At 41.1% G+C, this 18,313-nt stretch overlaps 1 protein-coding gene across 3 annotated transcripts in view; it reads left to right on the forward strand.

Annotated features, from left to right (window-relative positions):
* Nucleotides 1-18,313, forward strand: part of gabbr2 (gamma-aminobutyric acid (GABA) B receptor, 2) — a 150,770-nt gene that overhangs the window by 91,434 nt on the left and 41,023 nt on the right. For all 3 annotated transcript variants that reach the window (XM_068575080.1, XM_068575079.1, XM_068575081.1), the window contains exons 7-13: nt 648-890; nt 5,466-5,526; nt 9,540-9,620; nt 10,462-10,612; nt 10,957-11,089; nt 12,176-12,283; nt 16,059-16,181. In XM_068575080.1, coding sequence (XP_068431181.1) covers nt 648-890; nt 5,466-5,526; nt 9,540-9,620; nt 10,462-10,612; nt 10,957-11,089; nt 12,176-12,283; nt 16,059-16,181 — 900 coding nt within the window. The remainder of the gene's footprint in view (nt 1-647; nt 891-5,465; nt 5,527-9,539; nt 9,621-10,461; nt 10,613-10,956; nt 11,090-12,175; nt 12,284-16,058; nt 16,182-18,313) is intronic.

Here is an 18,313-nt window from a genome sequence, read left to right on the forward strand (position 1 = left end):
TAAATGTATGTGCTTGCTAGCTTGCTTTGCCGGCAATGGTTTACGGTTCGTGATTAGATTTTGGCTTAGAGCAATGATTTCAAATGTGTGTTGAGAGAGTTTATTAATAATGAATGGGAACCTGGGCAAAAACAATAAATGGGAGCTCAAAGCACAGGCTGGATAGGGGGCCTTTTTTTAACCTAATTATTAGCGTTTTCTCTTCAAACGCAATGCTGCTTTTTTTTCAAGCAAAATGAACCATTACATGACATGAAATCTTTAACTTTTATAGCAATAGCGTCTCAATAGAGTAACATACTGTATATGTGCAGGCATCGTTGCATTGTATTCAGATCATTTTTAAGCATGAGACTATTCCATAGATGAGTCTTCTACAGTGAGGAACATATTGGTGTATGCCGTGATCCCTGTCTCTCATACCAGCTTGAAAACTGAAAATGTCCAGGAATAGTCCCAGAAAATGATCTCTATGAAAGAGTGGGAACTCTGGCTTTGCGTCTCAAATTGTGTGGAAAATTGGAAGTTACACCAATAATAGTACACTTAAAGCTATTCAACATAAATGTATTTTTCTAAGGAACATTTTTCCAAAAATTTAGGAGATGCACATTTTCTCTTTTTGATCTCTCTTCCCTCCCTTTCAGACCCCTAAGGACTATGAGAGAGAGTACAGCCGAGAGCTTCAGCAGAAAGGTGTGGAGGCCAGCAAGTTTCACGGCTTTGCCTACGATGGGATCTGGGTCATCGCTAAAACCTTGACTCGAGTGATGGAACTACTCCGGGTCAAACAACGGCAGAACACCTTCCATAACTTCACTGTGGATGATCGCGAAGTAGGAAAAATGGTGCTGGACGTCATGAATGAAACCAACTTCTTTGGTGTTACAGTAAGTTAAACACTAAACTGCTATATGTGTTTAAATATAGACATGATGTAAAATATGGCACAGTTTGACATGTTGGTAGTTAAAAAGGGGTTTCCTTACTTCCCTCACTGAGCGATCAGAGCACCCATTGTCTACACTTTGTTGACAAGTGCAAACACAAGGATACTCCCCAGACACTCATGTACTGTACATTTACTTGTGTATGAAAGTAAAAGGGTTTTGTTAAAATTGATGAGTCATATACGGTATAGTAAGGAAAGACAAAGACACATAAATACATTCAGTACATACAAGATAAAAACATGGTTTAAAACCACACAATCAAAACGTCATATAACATATTAGCACTGATGAATAAAGCACCTTTTATGGAAACATATAGCATTCATCTGTGTATAATCTATGCACAGTATGGTGTTGGTAAAATCAGGAAACACAGAGGTATTAATTACTGCTTTGTATGCTGGAAGCTTGTTTGCAGAGAAGACTTCTTAGCCATCCTTGTCTCTGGAGGATGCCTAAAGTGCTGTCATTTGGTGCTGCAGACTCACTCCAATGCATTCAAGATTGATCCCGTTGGCTATGCTATCTACAAGCTGTGTGTGTGTGCGTGTGTATGTGTGTGTGTGTGCGTGTGTGCACGTGTACAACTGTGCATGTACTCACTCTCGCTGCCTATGGATCTGTTAGAGGATCTCTCCTGTTCCTGTGCAAAGGACACTCCCATTATTTGAGGATATCTTGCTGCTCCCAGCCTAGACAGCCAGCAGGCACGCAGGGCAACATTTAATTGCTGGTGTCATATTCATAACTGCTTTCAAAAAAATGTCCAAAACAAATGCTTGTAAGGACAAAAGGGAGAAAGATGGTCTATTCTGTAATATTAGGGAGGTAATACATTTAATACATGAGTAAAGGTGAGAGACTTAACTCGGATTGGAACACAAGAGAGAAGTTGATATAGATAATATGATACAAATAGCGTATAGTTTTCAACGGAAGAGTAGAAAAATCAGTACAGGCCACTGACTGCCGTTATTGTGAGTTCCTTTATGTGTAATGTCCCTAAAGGTGTATGTTGCCGCACCAAATCCTCCGGGTCGTCATTCAGAACCCGGCTGACATTGAGTCTTTCCTCAGAGACTCAGGGATGCAAAGCCGTGCAGGAATTTTGATGGCTATAAAGCATTTCATCCACGTTTTACCTGCGTCACGCAAATAGATAATGAAGTCTTCTTGTTTGGATGGACTAGCAATCTGATTATCTCCAGTCTGTAATACTAGTATTGACTAGTATTGATTCTTCAGATGTTACTGTCAGTGGTGGAATAAGTCCTTTACTTACAAATACATTTTCCACAATGTATAAATACTTAAATATAAGTGAAAGTCCTGCATTCAGATTTTAAAGATTTTAAATAAAAAAATTAAGTGTTCACTCTAAATGTACCAGAGTAAAGGAAGAAAGCTTTATACAATATAGTTTAAATATTTATGCCTTACTTTACGTTGCATTTATGTATAATACTTTATATTTACATACTTTATGCATATACTTTTGACCTCTGAAAGCCATCATTGATGTCCCACTGTATGAATGAAAACATGCTGTCACAATGTAATGGTGAAGGGATGACGTAAATGATGAAGAAACAAATCAATTGATATGAAGAGTTTAGTTTTACGAAACAACAAAAAGTAATAGTAAATGGACATAGTAGTAATTTTACAGTAAATCTGATTGCTCTTGTTTTGCTGAGGTCCTAAAAAAATTAAATTATTCTCAGAATAGTGTGTTTGTTTTTGACAACCACAATCTTGATTAGTATGTCAAGAAATCTGAGCAAGAACCTTGTGTGTGTGGTAAACTGTATGTGGTTTAAATACAGCAGCATTGTAAAAATATTTAAATGAATCTTTGTACCCAAAGATTTGAGATCTGTTCACTATTAAAGCTGTTCTTTTAACAGTTAAACGAAATGAGATGAAAAGTGTATGTAGCACACACTTAGTACATAGAAACTTCCACCCACGCATGATGAACAAAGACAGAGGAAGGCAATTTCACATCCACACTGCATACATCCTTTATGCTATTTTCGTATTCAGATTTCAAAAGGGGCTATTACACAACTCGCTCGGTTTGCTTGTGAATTGCAATGGCTCCTACTGGGTTTCCAATAAAATAAATCCATGTGCAATGAATTTGCTACCGACCCTAGGTTTACATATGTGCATGCGTGCTTAATAATATGGGACCTTGACATGAGCCTCGTGTCCGTCCCGATGTCATGATTTTACGCCTTGTGTTTGCTGTGTAAACACACAGGTCTCATGGGACCAAACCATGTCCATTCTGCACTGATCTCAGTCTTGCTGCTGAATTCATAGCAGCAGCTGCAGCAGCAGCAGCAGGAGAGTGATCATGGATGGCTCCACACTATTGATCTGGCTGCTGTCAGGGCCATAGAGAAAAAGGCTGACATTAGCTGGGAGAGACTTTCAGGGCACAAAGAGTGCAGATAGTTGCAAGAATCACAGGATGATGTGCACTGGAATTTACCCGGGAGGGCTGATGGGAAGAGACACAGAACATTGTGATTGGAGATGACAAGTGACATGTTTGTTTGTTTGTGTTGCTGTTGGAAGAACTGTTGTGGTCAGTGGTCATTATGTTGGTATGTTGGTGTCCTTCTGGGTAATGGTGAGTAGCACAACCCAAGGCTTGACAGTCACCTCAGACAGCCTCGCTGAGGTAAAACTGTGTGTGTGTGTGTGGGGGGGGAGTCCACTATTAATGTGTGTGCATTACAGTTACATTAACCGGGTTTCCAACTCAAACCCTGACAGTCCCGGGATGCCACACCTGCAGCCCACAGACCGACATTTTATTTGACCTCGAAACACCTGTCACTGACAGTATTCTCACCTCCTCAGCCAAAGTGATACCTGGCCGCCTCTACTATCTCACACACACACACACACACACACACACACACACACACACACACACACACACAGACATGTACTCCTCGACACAGTGATTGCTCCATCAGGCAACATTGTGACTCAGGTCTGAACATCCTTTGAATAGTAGACAAGGGACACCTGTCTGGGTCAATACACTCCGGTGAGGTTGCCTAAGCTGCAGAGAAGCATAATACCTTGCAGAAAGAGGGCTTTACAGTAGCTTCTTTGAATATTGGTCAAAGGAGGTTAATTTAATTTGTGTCGCACAGACATTTATTTGCAATTAAGAATGTAAGAGTGAGTGCCTCTGCATATGTTTGATATTCTTTGCATATTCTCCAAGCCGTGTATACACTTGAGAGAACAAATTGGGGGCTGTTAAAATAACTACACGCCATTTCAATAAGGTTTGTGTTAGCTCCACTTTTGCTGATGTAAAGGGCAATTATGGTGGGAATGTTAATGCATAGCGAGAGCATAATGAGGACGCTAGCTACTCTGGCAGCCTTGATACATACACTCAGTTATAACAGGTTCATGGCAATTTCCCCTATTTTCATCCCACATTGTCTGACCCTGTTTAAGCACAACAGTTATCTAAATGTAATATCTAATGAGCTGAACCGAGGTGCACTGCACTGTCCTACTTACACTACGGGCGTAATTGCATGGCATATCATAGGAAAGAGCAGTGTGCGACAAAAGAAACTTGTTAGTGTTGACAAGTCAGATTGACACTGGGGTGTGAAATTGTTAGCAGAGGATCTGCTGTACACCCCGAGGGTGAAGGCAGCACGGAGGCCCTGTGTCTCAGAAGTAGCTTGTTCTGCTCACACAAATGCATCATCAGGGATAGGGCCACATGCATGCACATAAGCATAATGTGACAACATATTAAGTACATGCACATTGACATCAAAGATGACACACAAAGACTGAGATTCAAACAGAGGGGTTGGATCCTGCGCTGCTACTTCAAAGCTTGTCATCTTTTTGAGGCAAAATTGGCTCTCCAGCTTCCTTTCCCATATTCCCCCCTCAGCTGTCTTTTAATCAGCTAATGCAAATGCTCCATCTCTAAATATATCTCTATCTCTGTCTAATTCTCTATCTCTCTATCCTGCCATCACTCTATCTCTCTATCTATATATCTGTCTATCTATCCGTCAACCCCACTCTCCACTCTCACCTGTTTTGTTAGCCAGCCAGAAATATGTGAACCCAGTTATATGTGTAATTATGAACAGATGGCTGGCTGAATTAATTGAACAGTCTTTGTAGATGAAGAGGGAGAAAGAGATAAAAAGACAGGGGGAAGGAGAAAATAGAACAAGAGAGAGAAAGACTGAGAATACATGGGCGAGATAAGGCGACAGAAGCCAAATGGATTTGAATATGTCTTGCGATATTGCCACAAAGTTGAATTGCTTTTGTCTACCGTGTCTGCGTTTGACAGACGCTGCCTGGCTTGAAATTGCTGTCTTGTTCCTGTGGAGTTTAAATCAAAGATGTCCAATTGTTTTTCCTATAGGGTGGTTGTTTGTTGTAAAATATGTGTTTCCAATGTTTCATGTGTGATGGTTTTTGTTTTTCCCCTCTTTTTAGGGCCAAGTCATGTTTCGGAACGGAGAGAGGATGGGCACAATCAAATTTAACCAGTTTCAAGGTATGACTGACACTAAGACTACTCTACTCCTCAGATTAAGAGTCTAGATTTTCTGATCTAGTTTTGCATGTTAATTTGTGTACCTTTGCTCAATCTATTTTGAATGAAAAACATTGTTTTAAAGCATAAAGAACTTTTTTTTTCTGCCTCTGGCCATCCACGGTTGCTCTTGAGTCTCCTCTGAGTTAGAATTAGTTCTCCAATTTATTTGGATTCCAGCTACTGCACATCTGTGTTCAATAAAACCTGCAATTGTTTCAGAAATGTTGCAGGATTACCAGAGTTTTTGGAAAGCCACTTACAATTTTTCTCAAGCCAGAAGGCTGCCACGGTTGATATACCCGGTGCCGATAATGGATCCTGACCAATACAGCTTAGGAAAGGCTTGCAGCAGACTCATACAGTATACACAGGGAAGGGAGGCTGAAGGATTTCACAGTTTCGAAGTCGGAGGCTTTGTACTCACATTTATCTCATTAGTTGTTTTTCTAGAGAGGTTAGTCATTATTCGCATGACTGCAAGGGTTGTTTGTCAGAAAAATATGTTAAATAAATGTTTTAGACGTTCACTTTCGTGAGTAAAATCAGCTGCCTGCCTCTGTGACTGTGTGGGGGCAGGTTAGGTGAATCTAAAACTTGAAAGCATAAGGCCCATGGTGCTTTACCTGCTTGATCTCCTCCGTGGTGATGGGATATATGTCTGGACTGTCAAGGTTTGTACACAAAAACATACTCTCTGTCCTCATGGCAACTTCCTGAGGTTATTTTTGAGCCAGCGGGGCCTGCAGAGTGGGAGAATAACCAAGAGATTCCATCTTGATGCAGGGGATTCCCAGCTCCCAGGCTCCCCGTTCTGTATGTAGCACACTGCATGGTGCTGTTCAGCCCTCTCTGCCTCACCATCTTATCTCCCCCAGTGCAGAGGGGCTTGATCCCTCCGGCTGCATACATCTGTGTGTGTGTGTGTGTGTGTGTGTGTGTGTGTGTGTGTGTGTGTGTGTGTGTGTGCGTGTGTGTGCGTGTGCGTGTGCGTGTGTGTGTTATGAACATGCTGGTGTGCCTTCCTCTGCTGGTCATGGTTGGCTTTTCATCCCAGGCTGGCTCAGTAGATTTGATAAAATATGAAACCACATGGTTATCATATAATTTGATATTCAATTAAGACAAAATTAGTAAAGTAAATACATCTGTAGTATGACAAGTTAGATAATAAATATACTAACGATAACATCAAATCCTTCAATTGTTATTCTACACGTCATATATTCTGAAATGTCCATCTAGACACAACTGAACTATGCAATCTAATGTAACTATACTCAATGTAATCATGGTTCTTCTGCCACTCTTGAACATTGTAGGATCAAAATAATTAGAGAGAGAGAGAGAGAGAGAGAGAGAGAGAGAGAGAGAGAGAGAGAGAGAGAGAGAGAGAGAGAGAGAGAGAGAGAGACTTCAGCTCTTGCCTGAATCATTGCCACGCATCTCTCCCTAAACCAAATCATCCCCTATGCTACATCTATCGCTCACTATCGTCTTATAGCTTTATTACACCTCCTTCATCCCTCCTTAACCTTCACTCCATCCCTCCTGCTTCACTTGTCAAGGGTCGTGAATGTGTCACCCTTTTGACACACAAGAGCCTGAGCTTGTTGGAGAGGAGCGGAGGGACAGCCCCAGCTTGAATATTTCAAAAGCCAGGGATCCTCAACATGACCCTATCATCTGCCCTCAGTCTGATCCTCCATTTCCCCCTGTCAGGCATTCTTAGTCAGGGGCCTCAATGGCTTTTATTCCCTCTCTCATGAGGATAAGAGATAGCCTGCTACCAGAGGTCCTGAACACAGTTGCAGTCCTTCTGAGTACAGATTTGAAATCAACATGAGGCTGGATAAGAAAACATGTCTTTTGTCGTTCTGTCAGAAGAAGAGAGGTTCATTGATACGTACATGGGGAAAACGTGTGGGTAAAAGGTTAAGAGGTTTTGGATCTTAGAGATAAATGATTGAATTTATTATCTACAACAACCCTCAAGTGATACTTAACGTCCTGCTCTTCTATCATCTTCCACAGGAATTTGAACCTGCAACACCTTCACTGTTAGTTTACCTCCAGGCAATAGTCGTTTCACAGCCTTTCAATTTAAATGGCTCACGAGAATGAAGCAGCCTTTTTATTCCTGTTAGAACTTCACAGATCTGACATGAAACAAAATAAAACCATAAACGTGATCAAAGACAAACTAATGTGAGAAGAATATAAAATAACTCTAAATTAATTTACTAACACTTCTACTAAGATGAGTCATGTTTCAGCAAAAGAGTTGTACTGCGAATGAGTTCCGGCAATCATCACTTTGATATTTCAGTTTTCATACGAGCATGAGTCTCTGCTCCAAAGAGGAAGTTATCTGAGCTTGATCAGCAGCTGCATCAGTGAAAACAACTCTTAATAGATTTAGCAGACCCATGTCATTAAAATACTGTGCCTAAGTACAATAACATGTATTTTAATTGAGTATTTGTATATTTGAGTATTTGGGGATTTGTTGAGCTAAAAAAAAAAAACAACATTATCACCAGCCTTATATCTTCAAATCTTTTCAGTATATTCAAACTAAAAGTTGTCTCACGTCCAGTTAACAAATTTCACAGATTTTTTACAGCTATTTAAATTGACTAATCCAACAAAAATTCGGGAAATGTTTTTACACAGGCTGAGCAGGTTGATGACCATGAATATTCCCTGTGGGGATGGAGTGCTGGGATAGCATTTGGGCATCTCAAAGGAAGACTGCTGATATTTAATCCCTTCCTAACGAAGGACGTGGTCAAGGCAAACATGGTTATTGAGATTATTTGAGGTATACGAATCCTGATTGTGTATACACCACATGAAAAGTACTGTTCTGAAATTGTTACTCACACAGCCTGTCGAATATTTTCAGCATCTACTGACGCTTTGATGCCAGAATTTGAAATCAAATGAGTGATTCACAGAGAGGAGAAGGGGGCCCTGTGATGCTACATAAGCTGATGCTATCTGTCATTTTCCTTGTCAAGGACAATGCTGCTGAGGAGTTCACTCACAGTGAAAACAGGCAGAAGCAGAGACAGATTTGTGCATGCGCACCAAAAGTACATGCAGGTGGTTTGTCGTGTGTACAGAAAGATAATCAGAATAATTTGTCCCCTCTTCTCATCCTTGCCCCCCTGATGTACATTCTTAGCAAATAATCTTCGTGAGGGAAGAAGAGTGAAGGCCCAGGCTTGTCCGACAAGGTCATGCTTCCTTCAGTATTACACCTGAGGGACTCATAATTGTGTCTAAAAAAGAGAACACTAAATCCTGAAATAGTTGCGTTTGATCAGAACACCACAGAGACAGCGGTGTTTGCAGTCTGCAATGTACAGAGGTTTACAATCTCTTGACTGTATCGGGAGATACTTAAATCAAGAGTTGATGATCGATTCACTTGCCTTTATTCATTATTTCCCACCACATAAATTGGAGATTCATATCATTGAAATCTGCTCTTGCTTGTTTTTATCTGTTTGTATCTATCTCTTTTTCCTGTTTACATTTAGCTTATCTGAAATCTACAAATTGAAGATCTTAATCCTACTCTGAAGGAGTGCTGTAAAATTCTATGTTTGTAATATTTTGTTATACTAATAACAGGTTCAGGTAGATCTCTCTGTGATTTGAGGTTCGCTAACCACAGTGCCAGATTGTACAGCTCATAGCTGGACCTTTCTCCTCCGTGTTCAGTAAGTGTTTCAATCAGATGTACTTGTAAGTAGCCTCTGTTACATTTTCACTCGATACAGATCACTGAGACTACATTTAAAATCCCTTCAGGCTGCGTCCTGAGATATTTAACATGACTTGCTAGGAAACCAAGCAAGAAAACTCTAAAACTGGTGGAACCATGAAGCCGACCGTTTAAGTCAGTTTAAGTACACATATTTATTGTAATGTCTTCTTATGTGCCTGTGTGGTTTTTTCAACAGAGGGTCAGGAGGTGAAGGTGGGAGAGTACAACGCTATTGCTGATGTCCTGGACCTTATAAACAACTCCATAAGGTTCCAAGGTATGAAGAACACTAGTTATGGGTGTTTGGGCGTACATTTGTGTGTGACTGTGTCCACGATGTCTCAGGGATGTAAAACTCACTGAAGAAGAAAAAAGGGACCTGATGCATCCAATATGTGTTTATATATATATGTTAAAGGCCATTTACCTACCTCCTCGGCACTTTCCTCTGTCGTTCACCTGCTCACTTGAACCCAAACTCTCTCCAAAACAAATACACACTCAGAGACATACTCTGACACCATCGCCACTCCGTATAGGGAATCGCAATTCTCCTTTAACACTCTAACTGTCCTCCAACACCTAAATTATTTACCGGTCCATTTTTCACTCCTCCCACGTTGGCCTCTGTTGGCATACTTAATAATTTGTTTAATTCCCCTGGCTATTCCCCCCTTCACCACCCTCCCACCTTTTCTCCATCTTGTCGGTCTTGCCCCACATAAAGACACTCTAGGACAGTCTGATCTGAGATGCTTGTTTCCACGTCCCTGACCACAGTAAGTGGAGATGTGTAAGATGATGCCAATCGATTGGTACACTGGTGGGAGGAAAATAGAGCAAAAGATAAAAACATGTAGTGTCTAACCACTATAACTTGACTTTGGTGCATAGAGATACATCCACTCAAGGGGTAACTAAGGACCAGGAAATTGGTTTTAAATTACTGGATATCTGCTGCAGTGTCACTGTTTTGTGGTTAAACGAGAAAAGATTTGAAGGAGACGGGTCAAATTGAAGAGAGAACCCTCTCCGGAGAGGAGAAATCCACAGAAATCCATGGTTTTCTATATTTTTACCCTGAAAAAAAACCTTTTTGCATCTTTTTTTTTTCACAGGAGTAGAGCCTCCCAAGGATCGTACGTTTGTGCGCCTGCAGCGGCGCCACATCAACGTACCTCTATACAGCATCCTGTCCACCATCACTATACTGGGCATGCTCATGGGAGGGACCTTTCTGTTCTTTAACATTAAGAACCGCAACCACAGGTCAGCATTCAGGATTAGTGAAGCCCAGCTTTGAGAGTAACAGGATGGAGGGAGGGGTCAGATGAACGCTTTCGAGTGAAGATGAACTAGATAAACGTACGGTGGAGCGGGAAAGTAAATGAGGGAATGGTGGAGGAGGATGAAGAAAGGGATGATTTAAAATAGAGAAGAATCCCAGGAAACTGAATAGTATTGAAGTAAAAGAATGATGAAGCATGAGAATACATGATTATTATTTCACGTTTCACTCTCTTTAATGCCAAAATATCATTCTGAAGTATTACTGGTGAATAGGACATATTCTATTTTAATGCTTTCTACTCTAACCATCTGTTCTCTCCCAGACTAATCAAGATGTCCAGTCCCTACATGAACAACCTGATCATCCTCGGAGGCATGCTCTCCTACGCCTCTATCTTCCTGTTTGGCCTGGATGGAGGTTTCGTCTCTGACAAAGAGTTTGAGACCCTGTGCACTGTGAGTTCCCTCAGCACTTATACACTAATATAGAAAAATGGAGCTTTTTTTTCAGCACCAGAAATACGATGTGTGGCGGGAGGGCGTGACTTAAGACCGAAATGCATGAGCCCTGGGTAAAATATCATAAACACCATAAATACGATGTGAGCGGCCATAAGTGAAAACGGATTGAATCTCTCTCTGGCTCTCTAGCTAGCATGGAGCTCATTAAATGTCTCCCCCTAGGTAGCATCACTATGTGACTATGTAGATGCTGGATTAATTAAAGAGTTTTGATTACAGTGATAACCGGTTTCCACTGAGATACCACCTTCCAGACACAAAGACACACACACACACACATGCGCACCAGCGTAATGTGAGGCAGGGCACGTCTCAAGCTGCCACCACCTGGCTAAAGCTTTGCTGCAGAGCCAAAACAGAGCATGTCACTTCAGACAAGCTCCTACAGCAAAGGCCCACAGAGGTTGATCCATTCCCCAACAATCAATACGTGCTGGTCTCCTTGAGAATGAATGGTGTAATTGTTTTTTTGCTGTCTTCTTTACCCAGTGCTCTGTCCCTGCTTGGCTTTATTGCTCTCTCTCAGTATGTTAGTAAATGGCAGGTGAAGAGAGCCAGGTGTAACTGTGTGAAGGCTTTACAATATTTGTGGTGCAGAAAGGGCCCACCCACAGATATGCACATAAAAACAAACCTGTACACATGCCACATTCAAACATATGCAGTGTACCGAAGCACTCTGTAGCTATTCATAGTCCTAATCCAAATTATAATATTTTAAAACACGTCAGCAGTGTCCTTTGTACCGAAGTACTAAGAGGTCTACGTTTTGTTTCTCATTAAGATGAAATGCGCTTACGAGTGTGACAGCTTCCATGGTCCAGGACGTTCTCCCAGAGCTCCACACTTTGAGAGAAAAAATGAATTTGACAGCTTCTTATTTTTAGAATCCTTCACAATGCTATTTTAAATGAATATCTTGAGAAAAATGCAAATACCTGTCAGATCAGATGCTGTTTTAAGCTTTGATCAACAGTTTAAGACATAAGACAATTATGTTTGTCCCTGTTGTTCCGATAGGTTCGGACATGGATCCTCATTGTTGGATACACAACAGCTTTTGGTGCCATGTTTGCCAAGACCTGGAGGGTGCACGCCATCTTCAAGAACGTGAAGATGAAGAAGAAGGTAATGAAATAAATATATATATGTATATATATATATATATATATATATATATATATATATATATATATATATATATATATATATATATATATATAATATGTACATGAGAGTGATTCAAATCATATTTAAAGCTGTTATGGTTATAGTAGAAATTTATCATTTAATTGATGAAATTACGACACACATGGCTCAAAGGTTAGTACTTGTAGTACTTGTACTTGTACCTCCACTCAGCGACAGCTGAGAAGCATGTACGTACGGATCTATCCATCCGTACGTACCTATTCTTGTAAACGTGATATCTCTGTTGGGTCTTCACCATGTGGTTGGGCCTACATGGTTCAACAGCCTGATTTGAGTTTAACCACACTTAAACCAGACGTTGACATCTCACCTAGGTGGGGTCCAAGGCGATTCTGTCTGCATCAAAGGGGGCAAATAACATTGAAGCTTTTAAGAAAACCTTGGACTAGTTCTACATTCGCTGGTCGACCAATTGACTGTTGTGTATCGCCAACTTCAACCTGCAGAAGGGAGAATCACATTCTTCCAGCTTATCATTGCCCACTGTGTGTGGGTGCTTGTATTCACACTCCTGCTCTTTAACAATACTCTATACAATACTGAAAGATTGGCAGCCCTTGGCACCTGCTTTTAGAATCTTCTCTGTGAAAAAAAGGATTCAGAAATAAAAATGGCATTTTAAACATCTGACACTGTTTCACTGGCCTAGTTATATAAAGTGGTGCCGAGCTCACTGAGTGTTGTAACTGTGCTTGGCCTTTTTGTATTTATAGATTTTGCGCTCCCCTGTCTTTGCCTCTCTCCCACTCTCTCTCTCTCTCTCTCTCTCTCTCTCTCTCTCTCTCTCTCTCTCTCTCTCTCTCTCTCTCTCTCTCTCTCTCTCTCTTGCATATTGGAGGAAGTGTGGGTGGCCTGCCAGAGAGAGAGTGAGAGAGAGAGAGAGAGAGAGGGAGGGAGGGAGGGAGGGAGGGAGGAAGAGAGAGAGAGAGAGAGAGAGAGAGAGAGAGAGAGAGAGAGAGAGAGAGAGAGAGAGAGCAGGAAGAGAGGGAGGAAAGAGGGATGAATCTAAGAATCAGAGAGGTTGGAGGGATTGGCAGAAGGGAGGGTGGAGAGACAGACGGGGAAAGGCGAAGCAGGGCAGGACAAGGGACAAGACAAACAACCTGGCATAACATGATCAAATAATGTAGGTTGAACTCAATGGAAAGAAAATGGGACATCTGGAAAAGAGAATATATGAAGATAAAGAGAAACCAGATTACAGGTGACAAGACAAGGAGCCATGACCAAGTTACACTTTACCGGATTCCACTGCAATTCAGCGATGATTCAGGGAACGATCACCTGACATTATTCCCAAAAGAATGACACTTGACACGGCCTTATTTCATTGAGTTCATTGTCTTATTAAGAGTCAAGGAAAACTAAATAATTTTCCTCCCCAACCGCTGTATCGTTGCCCTGACTCTTCATAACCCATTGCACTGGCTCACTTCCACCCCTCCCACCTTTCCCCCCTTCCTAATAGAGACAACACCAATGTTTCTTCAGAAGCATTGGTGTTGCATATTTTGACCCTTAAATCTCAAGATGTATTCTTTGCTGGTTCATGGCCTGGGTCTGTTTGCGGGACACACAGACCTATCACACTTTCTCCACATTGACTAAGTGCAGGTTGCTTTAGCTTCAGGTGATAGTTGCTGTTCTTGCCCTGAAATCTCGGTCAACTCCTGTTAGGGGAGGGACAAGCACAAGTGTTAACCATCTTTTCTTCAAACACTGGGGCTGGAACTGCATCCCTCGGTCCTTCTCCCACTCTACCATCTACCTTTTTTCGGGGAGTGCACAGATTGTAAATCAGGGGTGTCTCGATAAGGGTTCCACTCGGCGGGCTACGGCCAGCACTCCTTCACTTCTTAAAGAGCTCAGTGGAGACACTGTCAGGGGGTGAGGCTGTCAATCAACGTCTTCCTTCTCCAAATACACACACCACAGACACAGATAAACATACACACTTTTAAAACACAACCCTTTACCCCAAGGCCCCTGTAGCAGCTATTTGTCAGTCTGCCTATCTTGGTGAGTACTCTTTTGTGATATATTGCTGGATGTACACACACACACACACACACACACACACACACACATACACACACACACACACACACACACACACACACACACACACACACACATATGTACACACGTTCACTTTAGTTGAAGTAGTCTAAAAATAACATAATGTCAACCCGCATCCTGGATCTTGTTTGTAAGTAGTAGTATACTGTTATTAAAGTGCCCTATGGTTTGGCTAGAACCTTTTAACTTGATTTATGTTACAGTATTACAGCAAACATAGCTAGCCCCTGGCCTTGTTGGTTTACACTACACAGTAGATGTTTTTTTTTATACAACCAATTCAGTTAAAATAATATGATACATGTAGTTGAGCATGACAGTTTATTCTTGTCCTCAATGAGACTCTATATTCTATTCTTAGTCATTTCAGGATGTGCACATTCAACGTTTTAAATGATTCAGTGTATTTCTGAATCAAATCTATCAGTAGACACAAATACATCAGAACCCAACTGATATGTATTGAGTGCCAGGATTGTGGGGAAAGAAAACCGAACATAACACTTTAGGTAATTTGGAGTCATTACATAGTTTGTTTAGCAGACTTAGTTGGCTCAGTAACATATCACAGTTTAACGGGTGGTGTTGCTTTTTCTTTTCTAAATTTTCCGAAAATATCTGAAATTTTGGATATCTTTGTCACAACTATTTACTTGTAAGAATGAAATAATGTGAGTTTTGTCAAGCAGAATTGACCAGAATTACACTTAATGAACAGGTATTTTTAATCGTGGTCCATTGTCTTCAATTTCTTTTCCAATTTCTTTTCTTTTTTTTTTTGAAGCAGACATTTCTCCAACTCTGCTTCTATCTTCCTCTAAGGTGCCCTGAAGCGTAGCAATATTTCTACAAGAAATGTCCCTCGTCTTGTTTTGCCTATATTTGTTCAGTGCCAACACCATCAAAAGACACAAGATCAAAAAACAAACCCCTCATGCATTTTATCCTGAGCCTACCAGCGGATGGAGACCTGTGTGAGACCACTGTGCTGCATCTGGTCTATGTGATACTCTCCAAACACAGTCCATCCTGTGTTCCCTGACCTTTCCTTTGATCTGCTGTTCCAGACAGTCAAACACTATTATAAATAAAGATCACAAACGGGTCACAGCTTTCATCCCTCTAAAGTTCATGGTTAAAAAGAGGAGCTTTGGTGGTCAACGGCGTTGGATCTTATTTGGTGAACCTTTTCCACATCCTCTGCCCAAAAGGTAACAAATCCCGGCCTGCCGGGGGCATGGTACTAACGAACTAAATGTCCACTACTGGTTCTCAGTCGTGGGCTAGTTGACTGCAACCTGCTAAATCTACGATATGTGTCAGTATCACATTCTGCACTCGGTCTTGATCTTTTGAACTTACAGTTTGGCTGGTTTCCCATCCTAGTAGGTGGTTAATTGCATCTAAATGTATTGTAATCAGTCCCTGATTATATGTTTCAATGAAACCAGCAGGGCTCCTGGTCCTGGGATGAGATAAGAATCACATAATTACAGTGGTCAATAAGAAATGTTGTTTAAAATGCTTCCACAGACAGAAAATATAATTACGTAACACCAGCAGGTGTGTGCTATTGGCCTAATACAAGCATCTTGTGTTTTTCCCCTTTCAGATTATAAAGGACCAGAAGTTGTTGATCATCGTTGGCGGGATGCTGCTAATCGACTTATGCATCCTCATTTGCTGGCAAATTGTGGACCCGCTTAAGAGGACAGTGGAAGAGTACAGCTTGGAGGTCAGTGTTCATTTCAATGTCTCCCCAAATGCCATCTAAACTTTTACTTGAGTTTTCGTTTATCTTGATGTAACATGCGTCCCCAGCTGGGAGAATCCCAGTGAAACAGATTGTTGTTTAAAATACATTTGTATTTTGAGTTCAGGCAAAGAAAATGTCCGCCTTGGGCTGTATCGTGAGCATCTTTGTTGTGCTTGATATTTTTGGGTCAGGATGTGAGCCATTGCTGCCTCCTGCGCTCATCCCATGGCCGGATATTTGCCAGCTTGGATGTGAGACTTTGGCAAGGCCTGTTGGAAAAGAGACACTTGGCACCACTTTCTCCTTGCTGGAGAGGCGGTGTGGTGTAGAGTAAAAATTAACTCTGTGTTGCTGTGATTGGTTAGGCTCAGATTCCCTAAGACTGGTACAGGATTAGTCTAGCTGTGGACCCAATTGGCTAAAATGAACATACTGTTGCTTTGGCATCAGAGGTTGATGGTGTGTTTTCGGCACGACATATTAGCACGTAACTGTCAGTGGTATTAAAGGAATGCAGACCGTAAATTAGGAAGGCACAACTGCATATTTATATTCTCAGAGGATTTAGTAGCTTCGGTTGGTTCTGCAGACTTCTGCTGCATAAAATATAATACAGTATAGCCTCACGGTTTGGTACATCTGCCTTTCTGTACAGCTTAACACTTAGACATTGGGTTAAATGCATGAGTCAGGAAGATTTTGAGCTGCATATTTTAAAATAGCTTTGTGTTTTTTGTTTAGTTTTGAGAATATGCTCTCATGCCGTTTAACAAATGGATCGCTGTGCCGCATATGAGGCTGCAGGACACATTCGTTCCTCAATCTATTAAGTTGTTACACAAAAAGGATGGATTCACATTAGGCGGAGGGCAACTAATGCACTGTAATGATGAAATGTGTTATAGAGCTGGAGCAGTGAGGGATACTGTACAATGAGGGTGGGAACTCTTTCTGTGTGAGACACTGACCTGTAACTGCAGCTGTCGTTCAATACATTTGAATTTATCAAGGTAGGTCTCTATGAGAAACAAAAAATGCTACTCAGGTAAGAAACATTTGAGAGAAGACAACAATAATATGTATATATCTGATGGCACGTATTGGATATGTCAATATCGTTTGTTATATTGAATACTACATAGCAATGTAAAATGGATTTTTCAGTAATTACAGAAAAATCCATTTCACATTACTATGTAGTATTCCCTTTATGGGCTTACAAGTAACTCAGTTGAACAGGAAAGGTTATGTTTACTTTACTTCTGCATCTTACAAGTACGAGCAATTAATCCACTGCAGCTAAGATTAAGTCACTTTTCTTTGAAGACCACACACTATGAATACTGCCAAGTGCGGATTTTCACAAAAAAAGTTGTCTTTGACGTCCCCTATACTTCTATATATAGGCCACGAGACTGGTTCCCAAGGGTCCAAAGTCCTCAGAAATCAACGGCACTGGTTGGATCCCCATTGGCGGTCTACTAAACAGAGGTTATCAGAAGGTCACTGCAGTGAAAGGCCAAGTCTAATGGTGGATTTTTATGGAGACTTCTTTTGATCATAATAAATGGATTTTCATGTTATTTGCTCGCTTTTTGCCAAGGTCCTGTGGGGAATGCAAGGGTTGCTGATACTGTCTGGCAGAAGGTTCTGACTTTTTTGTGTCTTCAATTAAATAAAAACCATGTGAAGTGATGAGTAGTGCTTATCTAAGAGAACTATGTGCAGGTCAGCTTTTCTGAGGTCCTAGCCCTTGACAGAAAGATTGCTGTGGAAGATCTCTGAAGAAGAAACTAGTTGAATGATATCTTGCCAGACTTATTAACATTTGTGTGCTCCTTAGATCGTACTCTGAAGGTATACTTAGCACATTTATACAACTCTAGACAAAGCCATATTTCCTTTGTGATGATAGCCACTTATATATTTAAGCCTGCCTTAAGGGTGAAGCAAAGCCTTGCTTAACATATTCATTTGTGAATGTTGTCAGTGTATGCAGTCGGGTCCATGTGGAGTATTCTCAGACTCTAAGCCCCCGGCCAGGGGAGAGTTGTGAATATATTAACCACTCAGTGTAGGAGTGTGCATCCCCCCTGGGGTTGTGGATCTGC

The sequence above is a fragment of the Clinocottus analis genome, unplaced genomic scaffold (assembly GCF_023055335.1).
Source record: "Clinocottus analis isolate CAN_PGR_092001 unplaced genomic scaffold, fCliAna1.0.p SCAF_14, whole genome shotgun sequence".
Classification (NCBI taxonomy): Eukaryota; Metazoa; Chordata; class Actinopteri; order Perciformes; family Cottidae; genus Clinocottus; species Clinocottus analis.